This window comes from Sitophilus oryzae, unplaced genomic scaffold (assembly GCF_002938485.1).
Source record: "Sitophilus oryzae breed Bouriz unplaced genomic scaffold, Soryzae_2.0 scaffold_1396_pilon_pilon, whole genome shotgun sequence".
NCBI classification, from domain to species: domain Eukaryota; kingdom Metazoa; phylum Arthropoda; class Insecta; order Coleoptera; family Curculionidae; genus Sitophilus; species Sitophilus oryzae.
Window position 1 is genome coordinate 7,260,286 of NW_022146055.1, and position 27,123 is coordinate 7,287,408.

The 27,123-nt window shown below is 32.1% G+C and overlaps 1 protein-coding gene and 1 pseudogene across 3 annotated transcripts in view; both read left to right on the plus strand.

The window, feature by feature from the left end:
* Positions 1 to 26,825, plus strand: part of LOC115875983 — a 73,589-nt gene extending 46,764 nt beyond the window's left edge. For all 3 annotated transcript variants that reach the window (XM_030891624.1, XM_030891625.1, XM_030891626.1), the window contains 10 exons: positions 7,260 to 7,380; positions 7,437 to 7,689; positions 11,028 to 11,220; positions 11,276 to 11,435; positions 15,945 to 16,150; positions 16,209 to 16,371; positions 21,110 to 21,293; positions 24,922 to 25,117; positions 25,176 to 25,285; positions 26,458 to 26,825. In XM_030891624.1, the coding sequence (XP_030747484.1) occupies positions 7,260 to 7,380; positions 7,437 to 7,689; positions 11,028 to 11,220; positions 11,276 to 11,435; positions 15,945 to 16,150; positions 16,209 to 16,371; positions 21,110 to 21,293; positions 24,922 to 25,117; positions 25,176 to 25,285; positions 26,458 to 26,755 (1,884 nt within the window). In that variant the 3' untranslated portion in view covers positions 26,756 to 26,825. The remainder of the gene's footprint in view (positions 1 to 7,259; positions 7,381 to 7,436; positions 7,690 to 11,027; positions 11,221 to 11,275; positions 11,436 to 15,944; positions 16,151 to 16,208; positions 16,372 to 21,109; positions 21,294 to 24,921; positions 25,118 to 25,175; positions 25,286 to 26,457) is intronic.
* On the plus strand, positions 13,731 to 13,849 carry LOC115876103 (annotated as a pseudogene).
* Positions 26,826 to 27,123: the final 298 nt, after the last annotated feature.

The window sequence follows — 27,123 nt, forward strand, 5'->3', positions numbered from 1 at the left end:
CTGTTGATAATTCTTAAATTATTAATTTTAAAAAAATTATACTTAAACCATTAAATTCTACGTAAAAAGGTGCTTTGGAAATGTTTTCATAAAAGTTACACCGATTTGTTAAAAATGCATATTTTTGCAAAACACCCCGTAACTCCGAAACGGTAACAGATATAGATATGCGGTTTTCACCATCATGTTTTTGACAAAAATTGAGCTCCAGACACCGATATTAGATTTTGTCTATCTCCTATAGAAACGGGTGTTTCCATTTAAAAGCGTCGAATTTGACCCACCCTGTACACGTAAAAAAGAAAATATCTATTTGGTTTAATGTTATTAATTTTAATTTGATCATATATGTTAGACTTGTGTATACTCAATTAGATATCTTTTTAAATGTAGAATATGGAATTCTTTATTAGAATTGCTTAAATTAATCCGATATACAATATATTTGTCTTGAAAAGATTGCTACACCATTTCGAGAAACGGAATCGCTTGCTCCAAAATGATATAATAATGATTTATGCGTTTGGCAAATTTAACTTATATTTTCAGCGCTTAAATTTGAATATCCGATATTATTTAAAGAAAGATTAGCAAATATTCTCAAAGCAAGAATAAGTTTAAGGTTAGAATTTTTTTCTCATTTACGAGTATTTTAGCAAAAATACTAATTTTGTGCTCTTTATTCTTAAAATTTAAATTCTCACCAGAAATTTAAATAAAACAACGTACCTAAAACCGTTTATTTTTAGTAGAAAAAACCGCTTAAATTATTTGGAGGTTAGAAAATGTATTTCTTTCATTTTACGGAAAATTACATTTTTCCTCACCCTAAGTTCTATTTTTGTGTTAAAAGAACATAATATAAACTGTATGTTATAAATCATTTCTTAATTTCGAGTCAGCTAAAAGGAAATAGACCCACAGATATAGGTATATAATGAAAACGAACTTACCTTTAAATGTTTCAATAATATTTTGAGAACAACCCCATTATTTGAGGGTTCTTTCTATTCCATCACCCATCATAATACATATATTTAGAAGGATCACAACGTCAATGTATCCCGAGTCCCGAGCTATATTCTGTGACCCTGTCTCTGCTCTCTGCCCTCAGGGTGCAGCCACACTATCCTAAAAACGGCGTATCGGCGTAACGGCGTAATGACCTTGAATATATTTCCAGTAATTCTATTGGCTGAAACATTCATCTGTCAGAAATTTTATCTGTCAAATTCATCTGTCAAAAATTTCAGCCAATAGAATTACTGGAAATCGATTCAAGGTCGTTACGCCGTTACGCCGATACGCTGTTTTTAGGATAGTGTGGCTGCACCCTCACTCTCGCTAATACCAACAGCCAACAACGAAATATTTTTGCACGTGTTTTGGCATGCAGCAAATGTCTTTTTCAAATTCGAATACGTAAATAATTAAATAAATCGTTTAAGTTTGATCGATGTGTTAAACACATCGCTGAAAAATCTTGTTTTCTTTGTGTTCTACTAAAAGGATGACAATGATGAAGACAATTCGAAGGTATAGAGGAAATTTTCATATTATAAGAATTACATTTTATTGGTATTAACATACAACGGTTTTAAACCAAAAGAATTATACAAAGACATTATAAAGATAGACCGAACATTTCATTCATAAATACTCGTTGGAAGTGTATCAAACATTCCAATGTGTCAAACAAGGACAAAAGAGACAGAAAAGTCTAAAATTTCCGACCCCGGCAACTAGGCGCATTTGGATTGTTCTAATGGCCAGTGGCGTGTCGTTTTTTGGAAGGAATTTAATTAGTAAAGTAAAAGTAAAGTAATTAGTAAAATTTTTACTCCATATTAATATACTACATTAACACATTTTCGTCAGATGAGTTTTGTTATAAGGTCTAATATAATAATATAATTAATATCCCATATATACTTATGTTGAAACGTTAGTTTGTAGTTTTCGAAAATCGCTCCAACGTCGATTTTCAAATTAAACTTTCAGTTACTTTTGAATATTTTCAGGGTGACTCAAGTTTCTGAAACAATTAGGATTGTGGTTGGTGACTTTTCTTTCAATTTTTTTCAGAATATGGAGGTAATGATAAAGCACATTTTATACATTTTTGTAAACATAGGTGGCCGGAACATATTTTCAAACTAAGGTTGTAGATTTGCCATTAAATTTCCATTCCAGAAATACCTAGGGTTGCCACCTTGTCTTTTGAAAGGACAGTCCCTTTTGGAATAACTTGTCCTTTGACTTTTTTGACTTAAAAGTCATTTTTATTTACGTATTCTCCCTGAGAAAATTACCTACAGCAAACAGAAATATTCTTTTCGTCCAAATTTAATTAGAGATGTTATAAAACTTATAAATAAATTTTTCTTGTTTAGAATAGCCAACATTATTTAGAACTTCCCGTTTAATCTCAGATGATAGTTTAGGTTTTAGTTTTACCTTTTTTGATCTTAAAAAGAACTTTTCAAAATTAGTAATTAGTAACGATTTAGTTAGTTCGCAATCGATAGCTTCCTGTGAAGTACTGTGTAATAGTTGTTAATTCTTGTATTATTAATAACTTCCTATACCTAAAATCAATATTTAATGAGAAAATTGTGTTTTTTTGAAAATATAAGACAAGATTTGACTTTCGGTTTTCTTCTTGTATTATGATGGCTCTGATAAGAGGCAATTACCTTCTAGTCTCTCAATAGAAGGCATTTATCATTAAATGTATCAAATCTGTGTGCTATAGTATGGGATTTCTGTCGCATAATAATGAATATTACGTTTATTTACAAACCCATTACTTTTAGCTTCATCAGACAATCAAATTTTAGTTAAATGTCTCAATCTTCATGAACTGCATATGTACTGCGGTTTGAATTACCCTGTATGTTGACAAAAATATTTTGAAAATGTGCGTTACAATGGCCAATTTCAAATGTAAAAATTGAAATAAAAATCACAAACGAAAAACGTAATAAGTAAAAGCTTTTTTGGAGGCCTGGGTCACTCTGTATATAGGTATGTATAAAACTAGTAGCCCTAAAATTATTTACAGTTCGTTCCATTCTAAAAAGGTAAACACACCGTACAAATAACTCTAGGAAGAGGTATTTGTATGGTGGTAAAAAATTGTCTAAACAAGGCTGAAGGGGCAGATATAATAAAGCAGTGAAATGTAAAAAGGTCAGGTAAACACCTTTGTTTATTTGTTGAGCAAAATTCCTTTAGAATATCGTATATAATGACCAAAATATGACGCAATTTTAAGAAAAAAATGTCACTTTCTGGCTTATAATAAAGTTTCAAATGCAACGTTTATATTCAAATTTGTTATGATCTACAACAGTTAGGTAGTAATTGAGACGAATTATAATTCAATTACCGGCTACTACGTTCTTGTTTTAATAGATCAAAATTCAACAAATATAATTAGAAATTATTTTAATTGTAAGAGGTCTCCTTGTGGGACGCCTATGTACAATTACAGCGGAAATTTGTACCTACCTGTGAAAAGACAAATTCGGGTAATTTGAGCTTATTTTTCCACACACTTGACACTGTCGTATCATATTAAAAATTCGCAGATTCAAAAGTACGTTAAACAAAAAGAAAAACTACTGAAAAACACTGAAAAGTTCACTTCGGACTTGATTCCGACTTCAAACACACCGTAAGCTAAACATAGTACGCTATAACGGACCAAGGGCCGTCGCGAGGGGTGGTGGGACGGACGGCTCATTTCATTCTGGAAGACTAGCAGCGACGTTGCCAATAGTTCTAGACGTTTCAGCACATTAAACAGTAAACATGTTCTTCAATAGTAACGCATATATCCTCTGGTTAATAACATATTATTACGCATGCTTCTTTAAAAATAAACTATTAATTTAATTAAGAAATTGAGATTTATTGATATCCGGTGAAGGTTTTAAAGTCACCTTTTCTGCAAATCAAACTAAGTAGATAGGCGCAAATTTGAGATGTGGCAATGTCGCCTTCTCTATCTCAGTTGGTTTTTACAGTACGTAGTGAACCTCCGATTGTTTGATCGGGTTAAAATACACAATGTGATATCTGTTCTTACTAAATCTATGGAATTATACTATATATTATATACAGGGTGGCGCACCTCATTCGCCTCGGTTGATTATACGAAAACGGAAAGATGTAGAAACAAAACATTTTATGGGTATATGTGGGGAGACAATGTGCACAATTTAAAATTATTTTGAAATATACAGGGTGTTTCAGAACGAAGATCCACACCAAAGTTATATTTTTTCTTATGGAACACCCACTATTTTATTTCATTTTTGGATTCTTGGGCTCAAAAAAGGCATTTATTATAAGGGTTAAATATGTTTAAAATCTTTAGTTTTTGAGATATTTAAAGATATTTAAATTTCCATGCTACAATAGAATAGACTAATAACACCCTGTACATTACTTTTCTCAGAATTAATTCTTATGCTGAGTTTAAAGGTAGAGAAATAAACTTTACTGAACAATGGTATTGGTTCCTTAAATTTATACAGGGCTATCAAAAGTTGCTGATCTATTTTAAGGATATATTTTATATGAAAACTTCGTTATTTCAAATGCAATTTCAACACCCTGTATTTTTTTAAATAAATCGAAGCAGACTCACGTGCAATTTCAAACTATATTAGGGTTTCCTATACCTATCTAGCTCAGATTTTGAATAAAAAGCGATTTTTAAATAAAATTGCAATCAAGATGGCTGGTGTCGCCATGGCAATTTTCTAGGGACAGTTAGTAACTATTTTCAAAGTCGACATTAGTTTATGGACATTATTATTTATAATTTATAACAGTTTACCTAAATTTACCTACAATAGTTTAATAAGTATGTATTCATTATTTTATCAAGAAAAATAAAGCAGTATCTGCTGGCGGAACGAATAGATATGTTATTAATGATATTATTTTGTGAGGAAAATTGCTTCTTGGCCTCAAGGGCTTATGCTCAAAGATATCCAAATAGGAATCTTCTTGATCAGCGTTTCGAAAAACTACTTGTCCTATTTCGCGGAGCTGGTAGTGTGGTTTATAGAGAACCTATTAGGCAGAAACCTTTCGTTGGAAGTGAATAAAATGAATTTGCCGTAATTGGCTATTTTATAGAAAATCCATATATCTACAAGTCATCGTAAAATAATTCAAAGAACTACTTCTTCGTTTTTCTTGATAGAATAATATACACATATTTAATAAATATTATTTATTAAACTATTGTAAGTAAATTAAATAAAAGTAAACTGGTATAAATTTAAATTTAAATAAGTCCATAATCTAATTTCGATTTTGAAAATAGCTACTAGAAACTGTCACTAGAAACTTGCCATGACAACACTAGCCATCTTGATTACAATATTATTGAAAAATCGCTTTTTATTCAAAATCTGAGCCAGATAGGTATAAGAAACACTAATATAGTTTGAAAGAGCATTTGAATCTGCTTCGATTTATTTAAAAAAATACAGGGTGTTGCATTTGAAATAACGCAGTTTTTATGTAAAATAAATATTTAAAATAGACCAGCAATTTTTGATACCCCTGTATACATCTAAGGAAGGAATAACATTTTTCTGTAAATTTTCTTTCTCTACCTTAAAACTCAGAACAAGAACTAATTCTGAAAAGTAATGTAGAGGGTGTTAATAATCTATTCTATTGTAGCATGCAAATTTAAATATCTTTAAATATCGCAAAAACCAAAGATTTTAAACATATTTAACCGTTATAATAAATGCCTATTTTTGGGCCCAAGAATCCAAAAATGAAATAAAATACCAGGTGTTCCATAAGAAAAAATATAACTTTGGTATGGATATTAGTTCTGAAACACCCTGTATATTTCAAAATAATTTTAAATTGTGCACATTACCTCCCGACATATACCCATAAAATATGTTGTTTCTTCATCTTTCCGTTTTCGTATAATCAACCGAGGCGAATGAGGTGCGCTACACAGTGGGGTATTTGACTCAGATAGTTGATCGAAATTTTTTTTATGTAGATCTTATATAAATTATTGCTATTTTCAGTTAAAGAGGAAATGATATGAACAAAATAAAGGATAATTCGTCGATTCTAAAAAAAGAAAGAAAAATCACTGTTCCAGTGTTTCCACGGTCAATGCCACTAATGCCAGTAGTAATATCGCAACTAATACTACTAATGCTACGACTGATCCGCGAGCAATGCCCATACCACTAAAGTCGCTACTAATGCCAAATTGTCCTATACTGCTAATGGCACTAATGCGATCGCTTTGTACACAACAATGCCATCGCGGTTTACACCTCGCATTAGTATATCACTGATTGGCAAATTAGAAGAAACCAAGAATGTTTTTTTCATTTTATCAGCAAAGTCGCAAAAAGTCGCAGTATTTTATTTTACTGTATGAAAGCCCAATGTTTACTAAGTAAAACGTATATAGACAATATGCTGAATTCTTCGAAATGCGCAACTAAATCTCTAAGTATAATAAAAATGTCACAAATTTGATCAAATTTTCTGAAAGCCTAACTTTTAGTTGCAAAAAAAAATCGTTAGTATAGAGAATATCAAAATAAATAATACGTTTCTGTAGAATACATACCTGCAGCTTGCTGAGCCATTTTCAATCAAAACAATAATATAAACGTAAAAAGAGCACAAGAAGAACAACAATTTATAATTTTAAACATAAAATTTAGCCATTTACCTCTTATCTGTGAGAAGTAACAACTTTGACGTTTCGTTGAAACAAATGAATGCAACTAAACACACCCATAGCAACGCCATTCATGGTAGACATTATTTAACTTATCATTTATCTTTTTTTGGGAAATCTTAAACACATTTGCTTTTTCGAATTTCGATCACCTTTTTCATGCTAATACCTCACCGTGCGCCACCCTGTATATATAACTGAGTAAATCCTTATTTAATATTAAGATTCCATAATTTTATTTCAAAATAAGATAATATTAATATAAAAATTGCCTACTCTATCGGGAGTAATACAATTTTTTAATGGAAACTTATAATTTCATGAATCTGAAATAGTTAACTTAAAATAAAGATATTTATTGAGAAAACAGATTACTGCGTTTAAATTTACGAATATTTTTAATTGTATCATTTTTGCTTAAAATGAGAATATGCACTACTTGAAATTCAAGCAAATAAGTTTTAAGATATTCGTATACACAATCTAAGATATTGTTTTTTCTGTATAGGATATACATGCTCTTGTAACTAGAATAATGTATAATAAACGGAAGCGAGAGAGTCTCGAAGAAGTTGTGTATACCAGATTTGTCTTAAGTTTAGTGAAAGTAAAGAGACTTCATCCGTCAGGTACAGATTTCACGCAATTGTTAAATTTATTCGTTAATATCATATTATTAATATAGAGGAAAGATTGGCTAAAGATAAAGAAGAACCTCAGAGACAAATCTCAAGACAAATCTCAAAACAAATCTCAAGAAAATCTCTGAAACAAAAGTCAAAAACAAATAAAAGTGATTGGTGGGGGCCCGTCAAATCGGAGGAGGAACAGATTGCAGCTCAAAGTGGCGAGGATGAAATACACGGTAATCTGCACGGTGAAAAATCTCAAGCTTCAGATGAAGATGATGATAAACCTGATGCTGAAAATAAAGTTGGGTAATAAATTTTACGTAACATATAATTTAATAAATAAATGACAAATAGAAAAAGATATAAAAATTGTGTGTGCACTATGTGAAGTGAAACTTATTTTCTTACTTCCGTCTGTCTGTCGTCTGAGAACTACATTCGGTACCTCTATCCACGTGCCGAGTTTGGTTCCAATCGACCCATAATTAAGAAAAATCCTGACGATTTCGCCTATTTAGAGACGTCGCACAGTGTGAAATTTTGACGTTCTAGGTGGAATTAATTCAATTTACCAACTTTATCCCAGGTCCGAAGTTATTGTAAAATTTATTCAAGGAATGTCCATTCATCAATAAAAAAACATAATATGTTTATTTTTAAAATCAAGCTTATCATTTAAAAATGCTCATTACTTTATCTTTCGGACAATACGGTAAAATCATCTAAAATATCTAGAATAACTACATTGATATTATTTTTATATTAGGCCTACGTGGTAAGCTATCATTTTTAAAAAATATTTCTGCTATATAGTTTGACTGAAAAGAAATGTTAAAGAAGTACCTGCAGTTACCTATGAAAAATTGTAATTTAGCTACTTTAAACATGTTTTTGTTACATAATACCACATAATACCACGATAACTTTGTCATTTCTTGAAAGCCCACTTATTATAGCATACGACATAAAAAAATTAGCTGCGTTTAGGTGCGCTTTAGCTATACATATATATTTCTTAAGATGGCTGCGCGCTTCACTAGTCAGGATGTATAGGTATATGAGGTTTGGAATTCTAACACTCCAAAGAAAACGGCAAACCGCTGTGGTGAATTTTATATTGGAACGCTTTGATTCTAGTAATCTTTTTGTCAAAGAAAGTGTAAGAGTTTCAGCCAGGAAGTTTTGTCAGAATATCGAGAACAAATGGAAAAAGGCAAATAGGCATAAACATATATCTTCTTATCTAAAAATTCTGATTGGTTAAGGGGAGATTTTCGATTATCTGTATTAGCAAGAGTACCAAAATGAAAGAAACACCTCAAATACAGTCTCTTTGTGCGGTGCCGTTCGTCGAGAAATCAACAATTGATTATTTTATTTTCTTTGATTGTATGATTTTCTCCGATTTAGATAGTTTTTTCAAATCGGTTTGACCCACAAAAATTTGTATATGGTACTTTCTTATTTGCCTTTCTTATTTGCCTTTCTTATAGATTATGTATTTTGGTTCGGCAACGCCACATTTTGTACAATTTTAGACACTCCGTATATTAAACTCCGTAGTTACTAACCTTAAAACTATTCTCTAATCAACAAAATCTTTTATTAAAAATAAAATTTTATGAATCACTGATAATATAGTAAAAAAGTTTCCCATATGTACCAAACATTATGAGAGACCCTGTATATGCCCTGCTACGATTATTTGGGTGCATGATCTACCTTGCCTTGATAAAATTTCTTATACAAAAGCGAAAAAGACTAATATTTCATTAAAAGAGTCGCTGAAATATTTTTTTCCAGCTACACTCCGTAAATTTCACACTGTGCGTCAGTTCGAAACGTCGAGGGCGTCATACTGTAGCCCGTCCCCAATTATGCCGAAATCGACCCACATTTGACGAACCCATTTGACGAACCCACCCTGACGAAGATGTAAAGGAAACGTCGCCGTCGTATCCAACTTTGCAGTGTGGACACGGTGGTTTTTGGTGGGTAGGTTATATGAACATATAACTTTATCCTTCGTGCCTTTGTTCTGCAGATATTAAACTTTCACTTTTTTTCAAATATCGATATATTGAATGATTCTTTTGAGTTACCAATAGTTACCAACACAGGTAGTCACAGTCACAGGAAGTTCAAGCTTTGGTTCAAGCTTACCAGGTGAATGTCCAAAAGTTTCATTTCAATCGGATAGTATAAAAACAAAACAAAGACTCGTTAAAGGGTTAATTGTAGAGCATTCAAAAGAAGAATTGGGTTTTGAAAGTGGGAGTAAGGATGCTGCTGTAATTGTTGAAACCTTAACTCCATAAAACCATAAAGGCACTGAGTTTAAAAAATTAATAGCTGCCCATATACGGAAAGGCCCGGCCTTCGGACTTGGTCTTGAGGCCGGAGTCTTGAGACTCAAATTACCATAGCGGAAATATATCCGCGGACTTTGCCTTTCACGCAAACCTATGGTATTTTGGGCTAAAGGCCCGGACCCAAAGCCGAAGATAGGGCCTTTCCGTGTATGGGCAGCTAATGAATGACACCAATAGTCAGTTCGGCAATTTCCTCAAGACAAAAACATTCAAATTATATTCTAGTTAAATAAAGCATGACGATATGCTAAAGTCTTTTTTTACTTTCTGATAATTTATAATAAAACTAGATACTTACTATATATGAATTTACAATTACCGAGTGTTAAAATTAAAATATATATCTTATTAATTATTTTCAAAATAAAATAGAATTTTTTAAAATAAAATATACAGGGTGTCACAAGATTACCAAGTAATTAAAAAATAACTGCTAGAGAGTTTCTTGTATTTCACCTGATATCATAATTTTATGTATTTGGCAATAGTTTACAGTACGGTTTTTGTGTGTCTTGTACGAATAATATCATAGTTTTATTATCTTGTATTTATTTATTTATTAATAAATAAATAAATTTAACCATATGGCTGCTATATATTAGACCATTACGTTCTTAGATTTTAAGTCCCAAACATCGCTCCTGAGATTTTGTCCCGCTAGAATAACCATCCGCCGTACTGTGGAGCGCTCGTCCCTGCGTGACGTAAGCATCCACGGCCACTATGACAGCGGCGATTTGACGCGATCGAACAGTCCTTTAGAATATATACAGTCTTTGCCTCTAGCCCACATAGGACCCGAGTTATGACAATCGTTACTACTGTATGTATTGTATGAAAATGAGAGAAAGAATACCTACTTTAATAATGCCTGAATTAATTTGATATTATGCCATATAGATAAAGGAAATAAATTTAGATTGGAATGGTTGGCTTTGTGCCAATACTTTCTACGAATAATAATACTTTCTGCGATAGATAACATTTGAAAGGTCCAGAGGAAAAATATGATAAGCGCCAATTTCTTCATTTTAGAGTTTTACAATATTGTAGTAGGTCTAACAAAAATATATAAAATCTGCAAGGCAACAAGTTGTTAAATCCAATTATGTTGCCAATTAAAAAGAAAAATTATAATTTTTCCTATTTTCTTTCCTATCAATGACTGTCACTGTGTGTCATATTCTGTCGTTGAACAACTATACAACGAAATAAAACTTGACACCATCTAAATCTAATGTATCACTAATATACATTTGTAACTACGTTTAGATATCGATATGAAAATGGCTATTACGTTATAAAAGGCACTAGAGCAATGGAATCGTCTGGAGATGATGCAAATGATGAGGCTGCGCGTGCTGGAACAGCTGAGCTTACGGAAGATCATTTTTGCTGCATTTGTGCCTGCTTAATGTTACTCTCGTGCCCAGTCGAAAAATGGGACACCAAAAAAATTGACGAAGTAAAAGAGATTAAATTTATCTATATGATATCAATTTTAATGTTATCTTTTATAGGTTTTGGATCATGGAGCTCATATTTATTCTCACGCAGATGACCTGGAAATGTCCGACAAACGCACCATTAAGAATATACTGATACAGAAAAACTTTTTCGATATCATTGTAAAAAAAGTTAAAATAGAAAATTGGAAGGATAACAAGAATTTAAGTACTGGTATGTTAACTAACTCATAAAAAATAAACAAAGGATGTTATCATGGGGACTGTAATAAAAAAGAAGACCGAAGTTATTGGGCAAAGCCTACCGTAAGATTAGTCATGAAAACATGACTAAAATATCACTACCCGTAGACAGTTAGTGTTTCTGCCTTCCGGCTTCATCAAGATGGGAGGAATCAGCAACGATGAACTAGTGATCCTGAAAAAAAGAAAAAGGAAAGCAAACGAGACACGAGGTACCATTTGCAAGTTGGTTAAGCAGTAGCTCAGAATTCGCGAGCGTTACAACCAAAAAACCGCTGCGGAGGTACTCCAACATACCTCGCTGCTATCACATTGGTCCAGAGAAAACAATAAAATGTAATAAAAAAAGAATAACGAAATTATTGGGCAAGACCTACAGTAAGATTAGTCATGAAAACATGACTAAAATATGCTATATTTTATCAACCTTTGTTTATTGTTTTCTCTGGGCCAAAGGCCATGCAAGGTGATAGCAGCGAGGTATGTTGGAGTACCTCTGCAGCGGTTTTTGGGTGGTAACGCTCGCGTATTGTGAGATACTGCTTAACCAAGTTGCAAATGGTGCCTCGTGCCTCGTTTGCTTCCCTTTTTCTTTTTTCAGGATCACTAGTTCATCGTTACTGATTCCTCCCATATTGATGAAGCCGGAAGGCAGAAACACTAAGTGTCTACGGGTAGTCATATTTTAGTCATGTTTTCATGACTAATCTTACTGTAGGGTTTGCCCAATAATTTCGTTCTTCATTTTTAACTCTTAAAATACAAATATTTTTCTGTTCTTATCATCATTCATTTCAAGTTCTTATATCTTCTATGTAGAATTCATGAATTCTATATAGGCTTGGTGCATTTCAGTTGATTTCAGAAAATTCCGACGCGCACTCTGTACGGTAGAAATCAGAAATTTTCGCTATGTATTTCACTCCGTTTCGGTTACAGTTCATGTTGGTCACATTAAAATAATATTGAAACCGTTGCTTTGTCATAATATTTAAGTAAAATACTTTTAATAGTTTTTTGCTAGTGCAGTTATTGAAATATAAACACTCGTACGAGGTTTGTGTGATGTAACCCTGCCCAGAAAGTAAAGTTTTGTCACATTTAGGGAACATTAGGGAACAGTTACGTATCTGCGTTTTATTGCTTCATATTAGGCCTGGTAACGTAACAACGACGTCACTAGTGATCGGGTGTTTCGGTTAGTAAAAAATAAGTGAAAAAGAACCCGAATTAGGCGTCGTGTTGTGTTGTGGTAATTGCAAATGTTAATAAAATTGACGAAAAAATGTTAACACGTAAAGGAAAGCGTGATTAGAGCGTTCTTGGGTGAAATAACATTCAATAACTTAACTTTCCCGGATATTCCTCTCTCCCGAAAAATTTTAGAGCTTCCTGGTTTCTCACGCCCATTTTAATCAAAAGGAAAAATAGATTCAAGCAGTTCCAAGAAACAAGTGAGTAAACAAAGTGCTCGTTATACATAATCAAAAAATTAAATAGACATATACTAAGAGAGGATAATATATAATTTGCAATATTAACGGTATACTTTTTTTAATCAACTAGTGATAAATGTTTTATGAACATCTTCTAAAATGATAATAATGTACCCTTAAAAAAAGTTTTGTTACTGGTTGTTTATGATATTCTCCGATGGTGGCAGCACCGGCGGAGAATGCACCAAGCCTATAGTAAAATAAAATAAAGAAATAAATTATGGTTAGTCATGTTGAATACTGAAATTTCATTCATCATTAGCTTTAAATTTATTTTGAATCTGTTTATTGAGTTTATTGTTTATACAGAGTGGCCAGAATTGTATTCGGGAAACTCGGCAGTATATTCTGCAGATAAAAATAAGTAACAAGTTCGTATAAATGTATGTCCTAAAATGCTTAGTTTTGGAGATACAGGGTGTAAATATTTAATATTTATTTCGATGTTTTCCAAATAATTTTTAAATTAACGTCGATATCTGGATAAAATTAGTTTTTTGATATGAGAAATTTGATTTTGATGTCACTATGACTCTTACTTGTAGAGGGGCCAAATACATATTTTGTAATTGCTTTGTTAGAGTAAAGAGTAATAACTTTTCGTCCGTACCTGTATAAAGCTACTGAGTACAAGCCACAAGGAACGGTTCTCGAGATATTTGGAATCGAAATTATCAATACATTGATGTTAATTAAACGTAATGTTGACTAGATAGTTATTAGACTATAATAATAAATTTAAAATTACTATTTTATCATAAATATTTCAGGGCAACGGCCCAGCTACGTCGAAACACCGGTTCCCATTAGAACACCGAAGTTAAGCGACGTAAGGCGATGCTAGTTGATGGACGGGTGACCGGTTCGAAACTGCATCGTGCTGTTGTCCAAGGGAAAAGTGTAAAATCTATTGATACACACTGCTCATTCACGCCGGTTCGAGGCCGGATGAGATCGGATATCTCGTGAGTAAGAGTTAATTTAGACACTTCCTAAGTCGGTAGGCCATTGACCATGATATGGCCGAGGACCGCGGTTCGGATTCCGCGTAAACAAAGTAGGTCCCGTCCAGTTTAGCCATTGCAGCAGAAAGGAGACATTAACTTGAACCTCACACATAATTATTTCAAAAAAAAAATTATGATTAATTTTAAAAAATAAAAAGTTCCTAAATTTATCATTTCAGTCAAATCTTTATACTCCTACTCAACACTCAACTTTTTTTATTATTTTGTCAATAATGGCATGTCTTGATTACTTCCACTTTAAATATATTGAGAACGATTGCTCGCAGCGATTTTTACCAAGAGACCTTTTTTACGTAAAAAATGACGCAAATGTATATTTTTCCCTCAGTTTCTCAGTAATAGGTACGGACGAAAAATTACTCTTGAAACAGTTAAAACTTAACAGTTGGCGCCCCCTACATGTATAGGAGTCATATTGACATTGAAATCAAATTTCTCATGTAAAAAAACGCCTTTGTGTTTATAAATATCCTCAGAACGGTTGCTCGTAGCGAAAACTTTTCTAGGTAAAATTATCAGAAAGTATAATTTTTCACTCAGTATATAGTTTAATGCGGGTGAAAAGTTCCTACTCTTTAAAACAGTTCAAAAACGTGTAGGTGGCGCCCTAACAAGTAGGGGTCATACTGACATCAAAATCTGCTAAAAGTTTCATCCATATATGTATCTACTATAGTTCAGAAATTATTTGAAATAAATCGAAATAAAAATGAAACTTCTACGCCCTGTATCTCCAAAACTACGCATTTTAGGACAAATTTGTACGAACTTTTTTACTTATTATTATCTGCAGATTATTCTGCCGAAATTTCCCGAATATAATTCGGACCACTCGGATTCGTCTTTGTTGGTCCAGGGATTCAGTCTTAAAACAATAAATTTAAATGCCACCTAAAAAGGTTGATTCTTACATACCTCCCATATCAGCCCCCTATCCGTTCCGTTTCCCTTCCGTTCCATATTCTTTCCTTCCATACATTTTTTTGGCGGACGGACTGAAGCGTATCGGAAACAGCGTTGTCAAGTTCTTATATTTGTTCCAGCTATATTAACAGTTTGCTGATATTTATATATTCTTTCACCTCTTAATTAAATCTATTACCTTTCTCAAAAGCTAATTTTTAAAATAAAACTTTCTTACTGATATAAATTGTACAATAAAAAGTATGGAACTGATACAGAACGGAAGCTTGCATATAATAAAGCGTCAATAAAATAAAAAATACGGAACAGATATGGAATGGATATGGAACGGAAACGGAAGGTATAGTGAGAATCAACCTCTATCGTTGAAAAGGTGTTTTGTATTGAGGACATAAAGTAAATTCAATTATAATTAAGATCACTCGAGCGAAATTTCGCTCGAGTACTCGATTATTGAAATAACCGACATCGCTCGATTATGAACGAGCGATGTGTGTGATTAAGTGACGAGTACCAAGCGACGAAAGCAAGCGATCCTAGAATGAAATAAATTGAAATCCGATTTTAATGTGACATACTCGATAAAAAGCCGAGCGAATTTTCTACATACATTGCAGTTAGCAAATTTATACGACGCCATATATATATATATATATATATGTTTTATCCGTTGCGTATCTGAGAGACAAAATTTTACGACCTATACATCGACAATGCTATGAAATAAACTAAATCAAGCGATCAAGCGAATCGCTCGCCCGCGCCGCTTGCTACTTGCTATTCATCACCGAAAGAATATGTGCCCTGCGCACGCAACTTACTGCTTGGCGTTAACGAGTACTTACAACAAGCGACGGGTGAAAAACCGTATTTTTAAATACGAGTGATATTTCGCTCGACCGATCACTCGGTTATTACAATCGCTTAGAACTCGAGTACTCGATTATTGAAATTAATCGGTTTTTCCTATCACTAATTATAATAAAGAAATATAATTTCAGAAGCACTTCATTGTGACTCATCCTTTTTTAGGCATCGATACCTTATTGCGAAAGAAAATGGCCTACTTTTTAATACAGTTTCCCGACAAATGCTACGTAGTGCATAAATCTGCAACAGACGAAACATTTCACATTTTCTTCCCATGCAACCTTCCAAAGAAAAGTAGCAAAGATGAAAAAAATGCAGAGGGTAGCAGTGAGAATGTTGCTGGATGGTTAAAATGTAAAACTCTGAAGGTAAAAATTTAAGTCGCGACTAATTATAATGCCATATCTTATGTTGAAATATCTATAGCAAGCTAAGAAGCGACTAAAAGAAATAACGAAGAAAGGATCAGGAAGTTATGATTTCTATACCTTCCAAGTGACATCGATTAGAAAAGCACCGAAAGATATGTTAATTAACTATAGATTAAATCAACATGAAATGGCGAAGCGAAGAAAGTCTGAGAAGTTTGGTAAATCTGTTATTATCTATAGCAACAGGATGTATTTTTGTTACATATGAGCCTAGATCATATATACTTACGTGGATAAGTAAATCACTATGGAAACAGTCGCAAGCATACCAACGACTTCCATTTATCTACTTTTTTTGTTGCACACGCGGTTCTTCTACTCTATCTATCCTTGTCGAGGACCTATCGTCCGCGCGTCAAATTAATTTTAAAAATTTAATTTGTAAAATGCTTATATTTGAACAATAAATTGAATGTTTACTGTCACAAAAATTAAATTATATAAAAAATACATTTAGCTACTCCGTACGAATATCAATATTCTCAGGAAATCTAAGCAGAAAGTATGCATGTTGCTTAATATATATAAAAGAACAACTGAATACTTTACTTGCCTATGAAAAGATAATTCGGGGACCTTTACATTAGAACTTTCACACACTAAACACGTTCTAGTCATTTTTAAGAGTATTTAGAAAGTCCAACGAAAAAAAAAATAGAAATATAATTGCACAAACTTAAAATAAGCTTCTCACTGAACACACTTGCATCCTTGGCTGTATAAAAGCGGTCGGTAAAAGAGAAATTAATACAATTTTTAAAATAAAAAACGCAAAAAACAAGCGTCGTTAAGCTTAATTTTCATGCATCCGTTGTCCGACGATACGTTGATACGATATTAATTATATTGGTTGAATTTAAAGACTTGAATTGGTTAACCTTTTCTAACCAGTCGAAGTTTTTAAAATCAACCAATAAAATTAATATCGTATCAACGTATCGTCGGAGAACGGATGTATGAAAATCAAGCTTTACACAATGGAAATAAGACTATGCCATATGATTATTACCATAGAGTTAAAATTATGACAATATGATGACAATAGACATAGTTTCCATAACAATGTTTAATTTGTACTTTCTAAAGTTTGATTTTCATGTATCCATTGTCCGACGATACGATGATACAATATTAATTTTATTGATTGAATTTAAAGACTTCGATTGGTTAGAAGCGGTTAACCAATCGAAGTCATTAAATTCAATCAATAAAATTAATATCGTATCATCGTATCGTCGGATAACGGATGCATGAAAATCAGCTTAAACCGTATAAAATTGTGCATATTTTGGAAACATGTGCAACTTTTAATGCGCATGGGGGCGCAGAGTAAGGTCCTCGAGAAAGACAAATCTATTGAATGTTTCATAAGTGCAAATAAATAAAGAAGGTTTGACAATGGCATGTCTTGATGTTGGAGACATATTTTTTAATGCTAAACTTATGGCGTTGATTTATCCACGTAAGTATACAGGCTTGTTCACCACATACGACACGGAGTATTGTAGCTAAACGATTAGATTTTTACAAATTGTAAGTTTTGGGTTTGTTGAAGGACTATTAGAGCTACAATTTAAAAATATTTTTACAAGATACAGAGTGTCACAAATAAATAAAAAATATCAAAGTTGTATTTTTTTAAATGGAACACCCTGTATATTATTGCATTTTTAGTTTCTACGATTAAAATAAAGGTAAATTTGATTAAGGTTTATTACACTTAAACCTTACCGTTTTTGAAATATTTTCAATTTTGCGAAATTGCAGTATAAATTTTAAGGCCTCATTTCTCCGAGGATATCAAAGTTTTTAATACTAAATATTTACTGAAGTTTATTTATCGATCAGTTATTGTGTTGCAATAATAAAAATTATACTACCTTATACAGAGTGTCTAAAATTTTATTTTAAATAATTACTAGCTTTAAACGGCAATAACTTATTTACATTAAATAGAACACCCTGTATATTTTATGAGAATCAGATGCACAATTTAATTGTCTATCAAATTGTATTATACCACTTCTTACCTATTACTTCAAGTTTTCGTAGAAAATGCATTTTCGTATAATTTAGACCTCATTTATCAATATACCCATGGAATATTGACATTTTAGATTGTTTTTAAAACAACAAATGTACAAAACGTACAGGCTAGTAATATTATCGTTTTTAGTAAAACGATAATATTACTAGCCCATTTGTATGCAAAAAAAACTATTTAAATCTTTATAAAAGAGTATACCATTAATTAAATATTATACCCCCAGTATTTCCGCCCAAATACTAATTAACTACATACTTAATTGTGTTCGTTAATAAATTATTCTAAATAAATGTGGATTTGAATCAGAAATCAATATAATAATAAGTTATGAAAATGAACTGTTGTTATAAATGGGCATTTGTCGAAAAATTAAATATCATTTTTAAGGTGTTACTTTTTACCACACTGTCTAATACACAAACATAATATAGTATTTGGAGCAATTATTATTAATCAACGCAAACAGTCAATTAATGTAGTTTGAATACTGGAATCATATTAATTGGTCCTTTTTAACAAATATTTAAACAGTTTTTTTTTAATGAAATAAACGAACTATATCGACAAGATTAGTATCTGTACTCTTTAAAAATTTGGTACATCTTTAAAAATAATCTAAAATGTCAGTATTCCATGGGTATATTGATAAATGGGTTCTAAATTACAAGAAAATGCATTTTCTACGGAAACTTGAAGAGATAGGTAAAAAATCGTATAATACAATTTGATAGACAATTAAATTGTGCATCTGATTCCTATAAAATATATACGGGGTGTTCCATTTAAATTAAACAAATTATTGCCGTTTAAAGCTAGTAATTATTTAAAATTAATTTTTAGACACTCTGTATAAGGTAGTAAGTTTTTATTATTGCAACACAATAACTGATCAATAAATAAACTTCAGTAAATATTTAGTAATAAAAACTTTGATACCCTCGGAGAAATGAAGCCTTAAAATTTATACCGCAATTTCACAAAATTGAAAATATTTCAAAACGGTAAGGTTTAAGTGTAATAAACCTTAATCAAATTTACCTTTATTTTAAGCGTAGAAACTAAAATGTAATAATATATAGGATGTTCCATTTAAAAAAATACAACTTTGATATTTTTTATTTATTTGGGACACTCTGTATTTTGTAAAAATATTTTTAAATTGTAGCTCTAATAGTCCTTCAACGAATCCAAAACTTACAATTTGTAAAAATCTAGTCGTTTAGCTACAATACTTCGTGTCGTATGTGGTGAACAACCCTGTATATGATCTAGGCATATGAGAGGTGAAAAATATTAATTTTGAACAAAAAAAGCAAATCTAAATGCTCTTTACACTAATTATTTTATAAAACATATTTTTTTTAAACAGCAATTAGAACTATAAGATCATACCAAATAAACTTTTATTCATGTGATTAAGCTTGACCGGCACAGCGTTGCCGACTTTTACATATTTTCTTTTAATCGAAGTATTTTAGGAAACAGAAATAAATTAATTATAAATATGTAAACAGTTATTAGGTATTTATATCAACAAAACTCACCTTCTTGATACTTAAGGGACATAAAGGGTCATTATCACCGCTTTCCCGTTCAAAATATTTTAATAAAGTTGCGATGAGTTTTTTACGGCTATAAAGCTATCTTGTACATTCTAAATTAGAATTAATTAACGCATTCAATTGTTTTTGGTCACTTCCTGTTTCACCGGAAATTATTGCAACTTTTGATTTTTAAATGGCATACCCTCGGTATATTTCCACTTTATTCGATACAAAATGACACTCCAATGACATATCATATCTTCGCATATCGTTTATTTGAAATTGTAACATGCGGTTCATAACGACAATTGGACTCGAAATACCAAGTGTGTGGTACCAAATTTTTCGTAAAAAATTCTTTTTTCCAAATATGCTAAGGAGCCACCCTTGTTCTATTAGAAAAAAATGAGATATGATTAAAAAAAAGATTCGGGCATCTTTTAACCGGCCAGGAGAAGACACGAAAAACATTAGACGATCAAATATATCAAGGCTCCTTGATTAAATATTAGTGTTTTTAGATTAGATTGAAATTTAAAATACGATTTTTTAAGCGAAAATGTCAAAAGTTGACATATGTTTCGTCATTCGACTCAGAGTATAATTGTCTATAAGTAGAAATATACCGAGGGTGCCATGTAAAAATCAAAAGTTCTAGTCATTTCCGATGAAACAGAAAGTGACCAAAAATAATTGAATACGTCAATTAATCCTAATATACATACATATGTCATATATTAGCATTCCAAATCTCGTTTTTTTATCTGAAAAAATAAAAGTTAAAGGGGTGAGCCACTTTCAAAACGCACTCGGTATATTATTATGATAGTTTGACGCCAATTATATAAAATATTTACTTTAGCAGTAGACGAATCAAGAAAAAATTAAACTTTCTCAACTTACATCATTTTTATTGTTAGGTATTAGACATTTATTTATTATTATTCATTATTTTCAAGTTAAGAGCATTGAGATTTAAGTACAGTAAAAGTGACAGTAAAAGTTGCAATAGAGAGGTAACAAAATTTAAATGGCAAAGACTTTGTTTTGTTGGAGTAACTTTCTTCAAGACTTCTTTTCTTCCTTAGCGACTTACCTTCAAAAGAACAGCAATATTTTCAGTAATCCAAGCATCCGGAGCTGTGTCACTTTTTATTAATATACATCACTGTTCTTAACTTTACATAAGATAAGAACGATAATTGTTAAGAAAGTTACTTTTGAGAGTTGCCCCTAGTTTCAAGTCATCAGAATTAATTGTTGTCCATATTTAAGAAAATAAATACTAAATACTTATTGTTGCAGGCAAACCATTCTACGAAGATGCCAAATGGCTTCTAGCAGATCCTATTCCTTGGTCTAGAGCAGTGAATAAATCACCTGCAGGTCATGAGAGAGGAACTATTAGTAATTTGTGGCACAATTGGGATATCGAATACGACAAAGATCTGTATTCTTTGGTTGGAACTATTAATCAGGAATCGGAGAGGTAATATTATTTTATCTACGTCAGTGAGTTAAGAAGCTCTTAACTGACGTATTTTGAGTGAGTTAAGAGCTTCTTAACTCACGCATTTTCATTATCGCACTCCTTGTTTAGATGACTACCAAAGAGAAAAAAAATATTTTGTAAAACATTTATTTTGCACTAAATACCTACTAAATACAACTAAACTGTTCTATTGATAATAATTATAAATACATGAAAACTTATTTATTATAAATGTTAATGATACAGTTTGAACAATCTTTCAAGTAAATGCCTGATGAAGCATATATATTCAGTTTAATATATATCATAGTATGTGTCATTGAATTTCTATTAAAAGCCCAAGAGACGAAGGCTTATAAGTAGCGGATAAATTGGAAAAATATGTTTTGAGTACCTTTTCATTTCCATAGTTGTGTACTTTTTTTTTCGTGCACCCTTTTTCATACTTAGAGTATGTATATTCATACTTCTGTTTCGATCTTGCTGGAAGCAATCCAGAAATGGTTCTGAATGCCTCTTCTTCAATGTCAGAGGGAATACTTTCCAAATCGCTCATTTTTTAAACTCGTGACATCAATAATATTATTTACTGTCATATTGACATCGCCATGCATGGTGTTATTTGAACAAGGATTTGATTGATTGTATTAAGGATTAATTAATTGATTTTTGGGATAGGTATACCGGGTGTTGCATCGTCGAGCAGGACATAGGAAATCCCATGTAAATTTTAATGGGGTCAATTATTGGCTTCCCTAATTATTTTAGAGAATAATTCTATTTAGGTTTATTGAAGAGCACTAAAACCCACTTTCAAAAGAATAACTTTAGATATTTTTGATTAGCCCGTTTACGAGTTATCGCCGATTTCTTTTTAAATATTTCTCCTTTCTTATGGCCCTGTATTTACTTATGAGCACCACATTGTCATTTAATAGTACCTAAATTAATAAGTTATTGAATATTGTAATAATACTATAATTAACCTTATAATTGATTACTTTATTTTACTTTAATTCATATTAATTTGTATTTATAAATACATCTTTAAGATTTCCGATGTAGCAATGAGTTTTCAATAATAATAAAGCACTAAATAGGTAAATTTCTGAAATGACAACTTCATTTGACAGTTATCTTTCACCTTGACTGGTGATCATAAGTAAATGCAGGGCCATAAGAAAGGAGAAATATTTAAAAAGAAATCGGCGATAACTCGTAAACGGGCTAATCAAAAATATCTAAAGTTATTCTTTTGAATGTGGGTTTTAGTGCTCTTCAATACACCTAAATAGAATTAATCTCTAAAATAATTTGAGAAGCCAATAATTGACCCCATTAAAATTTACATGGAATTTCCTATGTCTCATCCGACGATGTAACATCCGGTATAGTTAAGTACAATAATTATTAAAATTCATTGTGCGTTTTTGTAGTTAGACGTAGATAAAATATTGTACAATACACGCGAGTTAACTCCATTATGATACTTGTGTGGTTACACAACTCGTGCTCACTCGTTGTGCAACTTTCACACGCGTACCTTAATGATGCTGTTAACTCACTTGTATCGTAAATATCTATTTTTAGTTTGTGCTAATGTACTCTACAGTGTTAAGTTGAAACGCCGATTTTATAAACACGATTATTTCTTGTATAGTATCAGTGATTAGCTTCAGTTTCAAAATCAGGGCCCAAATTCTGGAACTTTGACATAAAAACATTACGCTTTCAAAGCGGTAAGCGAAAGTATTCGATTAGCGGAACGCCAAGCAGTCGATTTTGGTATTCTCGTTGCCATGCGAATCGTGTTCTGGATACGCGTTGAACACATATTGACAGCATCGCAATTTCTCAGGTATTTAACAGTCAAATGTGGATAAAACAATGAAAAATGTCAATGTTACGTGAATTTCATAACCTTGTTGATATTTCATAACCAATTGTTGAGTTATGTCAACCTATTTTTCTATGGATATGTCATTATTCTTATTATACGAGGGAAATGATAAAAAGGCTTCTCAGCATTTTCGATGTTTTGAAGAATAATTATAGCTGCCAAGTAGTAAGTTATCAGTTACCTTATTGAGGAATTTATAGAAAAATGAGTAGTTTTCACTAAAGAGCAACAGAACGCACAAAATCACATTTTTTTCTTTTTTTACTGACAGTTCGACAAGCAAAACGATCCTTTTAGGTAGCCGTTTTCAAATCGCTTAGCTCAATGGGTAAAGACGCTAAGCGCATCAAATGAGAATATCCAAATCGGTAGTCAAGTGCGAGCTAAGCAAAAATTAACGTCATATACGCTGAGCGTCTTTTCTACGTTACACAATTCGGGCCTAGATTTGTGTTGTTTTCACTTAAAATACTGTTTTCGATTTTGCTCAGTTTTCTATGGCTAAAAAGACTATTACTAACTTTTCATGTCTTAAAATTTTAGCCAGATATCATTCTATGCATCTTATAGTGCGTATGATCAACAATATGGTTTTGAAAAAGAAACGATGTCAGCGATGGCTATGACATGAAAATCGCTGTCATCTTAGATTTTTAATTATATGGGGAATGTCATCGATGGTGATTTCCAAGCCAACTGGACACCGTTTCTTTTTCGATCATACGGATCGATGTTGATTGTTAATTTTTTCTTTCATTTCGTAAGGTAAAAGGTAGATTATACTCAAGGGTACGATAGAGATAAGATTCTTCAATCCCTGTACTTCCTATACTGTCAGTTTTTCTGCACCGGTGCCGGTCGACATCATCTAGGGACCTAGTTGCATTTCGCACTAAATATTTTGATAGTGACAGCTATTAGCTACTGACAGTTGTTTATTTGAATATTCTTGCGTTCTAACGTTTTATTCTATTATTTTTAAACGCTCAAAATTATTATTTTGTTATTTTTATGTGTTAATTTAGAGCAGTAAAATCATAAATTAGAATCATTACTGAATACTCACTTACTGATAAATAAAATGTTTCAAAGAAACGTATCTCATATCCTAAATAATTATGAAAAAATTTAACAATAATAGATCTTTCAAAACAGTTAGGATAGGTTGGTGAGGTTTGGGATCATGTTTGATCCCTCACTCGGAGGCCTTGGGCCCATTTAGATACCCCTATATCAATGTACCAAAGCTTCCTCTCATTCTTTCTTTGCTTTAAAGCACTTCCATCTCTTTGCAAAGTTCCCGATGTCGCTGATGGTGGCTTCTGCTGCTTCCTCTACTCTCTCCAAAAAACCTTGCCCTAAAGTTTTGAAGCGTCGGTATTCCAGTGCCGGACAGTGGCACAACAGGTACTCTATAGTTTCTTCTTCCTCTCCGCATTCTCTGCAGTAGTCGTGGTTGGAAATCTTCCATCTCACGAGGTTTACCCCCGTGGTGCAGTTTCCATTGATGACATCTACAATTATGCGTACTAGGTTCTTTTTGTGCTCAAGTAGTTGTTGTCTTTTTGCTACCTACTACTGGCCACAGTCTTCGAGTTGTAGCACAAAACAGTTACAAATTAATGCAATATAAATAGAAATAAATAAATAATAAAAAGAAGAAATAAAATAAAGTAATAATGAAACAAAACATAATCAAATTACGAATTTATTTATAATTTCTAGTTTTCCGGAAGAGTCCCGTGGAAAACAGACGCTCTGCAGTTTGGTTATTTGTGTTGGTATGTTGTACATATACGATTTCACAGAATGGAATACCGCGGTTGTGGATTCGATTATAACAAATGCTGACGCCTATTTTCAAGAATGTGTGGCTGATATTAAAAATAAAGATTATGAGTTATCTTTTGACGATCTGAACGTAAGTCGATTCAAATTTTACATAAATATTCGGCGAAATAATGTAAATTCGGTTATAGGAAGACTATAAAATATTCCCGTTCGCCTTCAAAGTAGCTTTCAGGCCAGTAGTAGAAGGAACAATGTTCTTGGTCAGAAATACGCAGTTCAATTTATATAAAGCACTGAGGTAAGTTATTTTATAATACCGGGTGCGTCTCAAAAGTGGCTTACCCCTTTTTTATTTTTTTAGATAAAAAAAAACGAGATTCGATATGTTAGTATATGACATAAATTAGGATTGATTGACGTATTCAATTGTTTTTGGTCAGTTCCTGTTTCACCGGAAATTACTACAACTTTTGATTTTTAAATGGCACCCTCGGTATTTTTTTACTTTATTCGATATAAAATGACACTCTGAATAGAATGACAGATCATAGGTCAACTTTTGACATTGTCGCTTAAAACAAAATTGAATTTTAAAATTAAATCTAGAGTACCATGATTATGTTAAAAACACTAATTCTTAATCAAGGAGCCTTGGAAAAGTAGATTTGATCGTCTAATGTTTTTAGTGTCTTGTCCTGGCCAGTTAGAAAATGCTCAAATCGTATTTTTAATAATATCTCAATTTTTTCAAATGGAACGAGAGTGGCTCATTAGCATATTTGGGAAGAGTATTTTTTTACGAATAATTTGGTACCACACACTTGGTATTTCGAGTAAAATTTTCGTTACGAACCGCAAGTTGTAATTTCAAATAAACCATATGCGAAAATGTCAAAAGTTGACATATGATATGTCATTCTATTCAGAGTGTTATTTTCTATCGAATAAAGTAAAAAAGTACCGCGGGTGCCATTTAAAACTCAAAAGTCGTAGTAATTTCCGGTGAAACAGGAAGTGACCGAAAACAATTGAATACGTCAATCAATCCTAATTTATGTTATATACTAACATACCAAATCTCGTTTTTTTATCTGTAAAAATAACAAAAGTTATAGGGGTGAGCCACTTTTGAGACGCCCCCGAACATTTTCACAATTTTTAATTTTGCACTTTCTAAATAAAGGCAAAATTCGGCGCATTCTGTCCACGACTGTCCATTTTATGCCTGTATACACAATTTTTTTTCGATAATAAGGGGCCGTTCTCTGCCGGAAACACTGGGACCTGTGAGACCTATTGTGCTTGTCCCCTTTCTGTCTGCATCCATTCTCCTATCCCTGTACATACTTATACAGGTTCTTGATAAGATGGGAGCATAGTTCCTCCTGTTCTAGCTTTGCTTTCCAAAATAAAAAGTGCCAGGATTTTTTTTTATCAAAATCGTTAACTGTTTATTATTCTTTAATTTAGATTGTTCTTCGATCATTATGACAGAAGAGCGGGAGTGATTTACTGTACTAAATCTGAGACAAATAAAAAGCAAATTGCGTTTGGCAAGACCCAGAGACACGAATATTTCATGTTTGAAGCTGACCCGCGAGGTGGCACTATGTTCTTGGAAGGAACGGAGAAGGCTTACATATTAAGAGCGACCAGCCTCAACCGACTGCTTCATGTACTAACTCTAACTTTGAGAGGGGGAGATTTCTATATTTATGAAGTGGACATTACTGAGATGAATTCAATTCCAATGGAAGACGACGCATAGACCCTATTGAAATAAATGCAATTTAAAATTTCTGTATGTAAATATTTCAATACAGTTTATCTTTTTTAGAGGGCGATTTATTAATGTTGGGGTTTTATTTATTAAGGTAATGGTAAAAAAATTAAACAAAATTTAAGTGTCTCGGTAGAGAAACAGGAAAGTAACTTTGAATGCGGTTGACAATGATTCAGTATTGAAACTAAAAGAATTTCGGACTTCTTTTGTATTTATTTTTGATTAACACAACGTTTTGGCACAGCTTACTCATAGACAGCTAGTCAACTCGCGACGATTTAAGGTTCATTCTCACTATACCTTCCATATCAGCTCCCTTCCGTTTACATAAAATATTATATCATGTTAATGAA